Below are 4,323 nucleotides of genomic sequence, written 5' to 3'. Positions count from 1 at the left end.
TTTCTTCCTTTCTTTCTTTCCTTTTTTCTTCCTTTCTTTCTTTCTTCCTTCCTTCTTTCCTTTCTTCCTTCCTTTCTTCCTTTCTTCCTTCCTTCTTTCCTTTCTTCCTTCCTTTCTTCATCTCCTCCTTTCCTCCTTTCCTTCCTCCTTTTCTTCTTTCCTTTCTTCCTTCCTTCCTTCTTTCTTTCTTTATTTCCTTCTTTCTTTCTTTCCTTCTCCATCTATCTCTCTCCAGCATCATCAAAGTAAAAGCGACATAGGAAGGCACGGGGAGGCTGGACGCGCCAGGCAATGTTACGACCAGCAATCATGCTGGAACAGTGCTGCCCATTTCCAAAACGACTTCCCTGATGAGGCTCCATGTGCCCGGGATTTAACCTCGCGTAACTTTCTCAAATCCTTCCTTTGTCCTAAGGCGACCCCGAACGGAGCCGAGCCCAGCCGCCTTGTCCCGTGGGGGGAATGTTGCGGCAGCGCAGGAGGGACCGGCCCGCACAGCCGAGACGGGGGCTTTGGGGAGCAGCGACATCGTCGGGATAGGAGAGAGAAAATTGCTAGTAATATTCTTTCGAGTCCCGAGCCGACCCTTACTTCTCGTCCCAGCGCCAGCCCCTCTCCTCTCCGCGATGCACTGGCTGCACTGGATCGTCCCCCGGCCCCATCCCGATGAAACCCCCAGCCCGGAGTGAAGCAGGGCTCTCTGGAGCAGCCCGCCCTGACGGAGGTGAGGATGGGACCCCTCCTGTTGCTTTCCCCGACGGCATCTTTTCGCCTTCCTCTTCTATGTCCCCGTCGGACCCGAACTTCCCCAAACCGAGCTGCGCGTCTGCTCCGGAGCGGCGGACGCGGGGATAAGGGCTGACAGCCTCCCGCCCCGGGGCCGGGATTTTCACCCTATTCTGCGCGTTGTTATGCCGCTGCCGCCGTCACCGTATCAATTTTTATTCATTTGCTTCTCCCCGGCTCTATGGGAGAAAAGGACTGAGGGAGGAGCGGGTAGCCCCCGGGAGCCACCCGGAGAGCTGCTCCGCGGGATGAGGAGACAGGCGGCGCCCGGCTCGGCGGGGGCGGACGGCACTGTGGGATCCGGGCCGGGCAGAGGTTCCTGCCTGTATGTCTGGCAAACCTGTCAGCTGAGGAAAAGTCAGAGTGGGTTTGTGGCTTTCGCGGTGGAAGCGGGATAAAGCCCAGGTCTCGTTGAGTTACTTTTAATATATCCTCTTAAATCTTTTTTTTCTCTTTTCTTTTCTCTTTTCTTTTCTCTTTTCTTTTCTCTTTTCTTTTCTCTTCTTTTCTTTTCTCTTTTCTTTTCTTTTCTTTTCTTTTCTTTTCTTTTCTTTTCTTTTCTTTTCTTTTCTTTTCTTTTCTTTTCTTTTCTTCTCACCGCAGGATTTACTGACAGTGCAGAAATCAGAAAGCTTTCATTTTGCTCAGCAGATTAACCGCAATTAGACCCAGCCGGACGAAAATATTCCTCTTTTCCTTACTCTTCGCCCTCCTCGGGGCCTGGACACTATGGAGGAGTGAGATACTGCCAAGGAGATTTCTGCTGGGCCCTAAACGCCCTTTGGAAGGTGAACACTCGGCCCGTCGGTTTCACACGAGGGAGGGGGGCACCAGGGCCGGCTCTGGGAGTTCCAGAGCCCGTCCGACGCCGGTGGCTCAGGCCCTGTCCTGGCTGGCAGCCCCACACTCATCGCGTACGCACCACTGGGGCCTGGGAAGATCCAGTGGAGGATCACACGCCCTTCCCCGGACACGCAGGCTACTACCGCCGCCGTCGCTGCGAGGGGATTCTCACCTCCCCAGACCGGCAGACCCCGCAGGTGGCCAGGCCGGCTCAGTCCGCACCCGAGGCAGAGAAGTAGCTCAGCCGAGAGCTAGGGAGGTGACACCCGCCCCAGGGGCCCCGCCCGCCCTGCCCGGCGGAGCTACAACCAGCCCAGCCCCACGCACCCCCTCCCTTCCCCGCTCCACCGTTGGCTGCGCCCGGTGCCGGGCCCCTTCTACTTACTGGCGCTAAAGCCTGGGTATATTTGCAGCGCTGCCCCCCGAGCTGGCTCCCTTCCCGCCTGCGTCCGGCCCTGCCCGGCTCTGTCGGTCCTGCCGACGGCCGCTCCGGCCGCGCCGCCCTCCCGACGGAGCCCGGGGCCGCGGAGCCCTGGGGACTGCCGGTCGCCCCTCCCGCCGCCAAGCACATCAGTTTTCCTCCGCACCCTGGCTTTCCCCGTTTATTTAAAGGGAGTCACTGGCCCGGGGGGAGGCGGGTTTCCCAACCAGCATCTCCCCGCGGCGGCTGCCTGAGTCATCATCGCTCATTTAAACAAAGCAGCGACCCAGGTACGAGGCAGTCGCGGCCAGCCCGCCCAGGCGAGGGGCAGCCGGTGCCGCACCACACACCCCGGCCGGGGAGGACAGGGGGAGGGGGAGGAAAAGGCAAACAAAGCGGGGAGCCCCGGCTGGAGCCGGGCATGTTGCAGGACGGGGGCGACCAACGTCCTCTCCTCCTGCCATAGCGGGGGTACTTCCCCGGGCTTCCTGCCCGCTGCCGCCCGCCACTGGGGTTTCCTGGACGGCCCCGAGCAGGCGCGCAGCCCTTCGCAGCCCCCTGCCTCCCTACTGTAGACGGGATGAGGTTTTATATTGGAAATGAGGGGGCAGGGGGAGGAGAAGGAGCGCACACGGAGCGATGAGTGTGCGGTGTCAATCAGAGGGGTTTTGTGTCTCCTTGACTCCTGATGGTCCATGGCTGAGGTGTCCCGGGTGGCACCACAATGAATATGAATAGGGGTCCTTGCTAAATGGGACAGTCAAAGCGCACCGCCCTGAATAATGGCACGTCATCCTAACTAGACCATTATACATAGGAGGGCTCCTTTTGTCTCTGCTCTCTGCTGCAGCTCTATAAAAGCCCCTCTTTTTCAGGCTGAGGTTAGTCCAAGCATACACTAACTAGCCATCCTGTAAACAGGCTGAGTAACCGGGGGGGAGAGAGAGAGAGGAGGGAGATTGAAGAGAGGGGGCTGAGGGGCTTTTCTTCTTCCTCCATTTCCAGCCCTTCGCTGGCAGATCCTGCCGTCCGTTTACTTCTTTTTTGCTTCGTTTTTGTTTCTTTTTGAAGGAGAGTGGTCTTGTTCCACCACCTCCAGAGCAGGGAAGAGTTTCTTGCTCAGAAGCCTGAATACAATGAATTCTGACTCCAGCTCTGTCTCCAGCAGAGCTTCCTCGCCAGACATGGATGAGATGTATCTGAGAGAACACCACCACCACCACCACCATCACCACCACCAAGACAGCCGGCTCAACTCTGTCTCCTCCACCCAGAACGACCTGGTGCAGAAGATGTCCGGAGAAGGCCTCACCAGGAACGGCTCCAAGGCCGGAGGGGAAGGCAGCAAGTACAAAATCAAGAAGCAGCTTTCGGAGCAGGACCTGCAGCAGCTACGGCTGAAGATCAACGGTCGGGAGCGTAAGAGGATGCATGACCTCAACCTCGCCATGGACGGACTGCGGGAGGTGATGCCCTACGCCCACGGACCTTCCGTGAGAAAACTCTCCAAAATCGCCACCTTACTGCTAGCCAGAAACTATATCCTGATGCTCACCAGCTCCCTGGAGGAGATGAAGAGGCTGGTCGGGGAAATCTACGGGGGGCACCACTCGGCCTTTCACTGCGGCACGGTGGGACACTCCACCGGGCACCCTCCCCACGCCGCCGGCACTGTGCACCAGGTGCACCCCATCCTCGGCAGTGCCTTGTCCTCCGCCAACACCTCCTCCTCCCTCTCCGCCTCCCTGCCGGCCATCGGCACGATCCGGCCCCCACACTCCCTGCTCAAGACCCCCTCGACACCCCCCGCCCTGCAGCTCGGCAGCGGCTTCCAGCACTGGGCGGGCTTGCCGTGCCCCTGCACCATCTGCCAGATGCCTCCCCCGCCCCACCTCTCGGCCCTCACCGCGTCCAACATGGCCAGGATCTCGGGGGAGACCAAGGACCTCCTGAAGTGACTCGGCGGGGCTCCCCTGACCGCTGGGGCTGCGCCGAGGCCAGCGCTCCCATGGACGGAGAGGGGGCTGCTGCCAGCCCCCTCTCGGGCCGCCGACGGACCTGCCCCCGCTGCCTCCCGCCCCTCCAACCCCCCTGTAACACAGGATTAGTGTAGTAAGGACCTTGCAAAGGTAATGTTATACCCAGCTCCTCGGGCGATGTTTTCTTACTATACTAACTGGAAAAAAAAAAAGTCCCTGTTGTAAAAAGAATGATAATGATGATAATAATAATATTAATGCCGCTGATGGTAATCAAATGCAAATGATTCCTTA

At 58.7% G+C, this 4,323-nt stretch overlaps 1 protein-coding gene across 1 annotated transcript; it reads left to right on the top strand.

Annotated features, from left to right (window-relative positions):
• Positions 1-3,186: 3,186 nt before the first annotated feature.
• On the top strand, positions 3,187-4,008 carry OLIG3 (oligodendrocyte transcription factor 3). Its single transcript, XM_017829663.1, has one exon. The coding sequence runs from the start codon at positions 3,187-3,189 to the stop codon at positions 4,006-4,008; it is 822 nt and encodes a 273-aa protein (XP_017685152.1).
• The last annotated feature ends 315 nt before the right edge of the window (positions 4,009-4,323 follow it).

The sequence above is a fragment of the Lepidothrix coronata genome, unplaced genomic scaffold (assembly GCF_001604755.1).
Source record: "Lepidothrix coronata isolate B3197 unplaced genomic scaffold, Lepidothrix_coronata-1.0 Scaffold167, whole genome shotgun sequence".
Classification (NCBI taxonomy): domain Eukaryota; kingdom Metazoa; phylum Chordata; class Aves; order Passeriformes; family Pipridae; genus Lepidothrix; species Lepidothrix coronata.
The sequence above is the reverse complement of the archived record's forward strand: the minus strand, read 5'-3'. Positions and strand labels throughout refer to the sequence as shown.

Coding starts and splice junctions, on each gene's coding strand:
- OLIG3 (XM_017829663.1), top strand. CDS start 3,187: ATGAATTCTGACTCCAGCTCTGTCTCCAGCAGAGCTTCCTCGCCAGAC.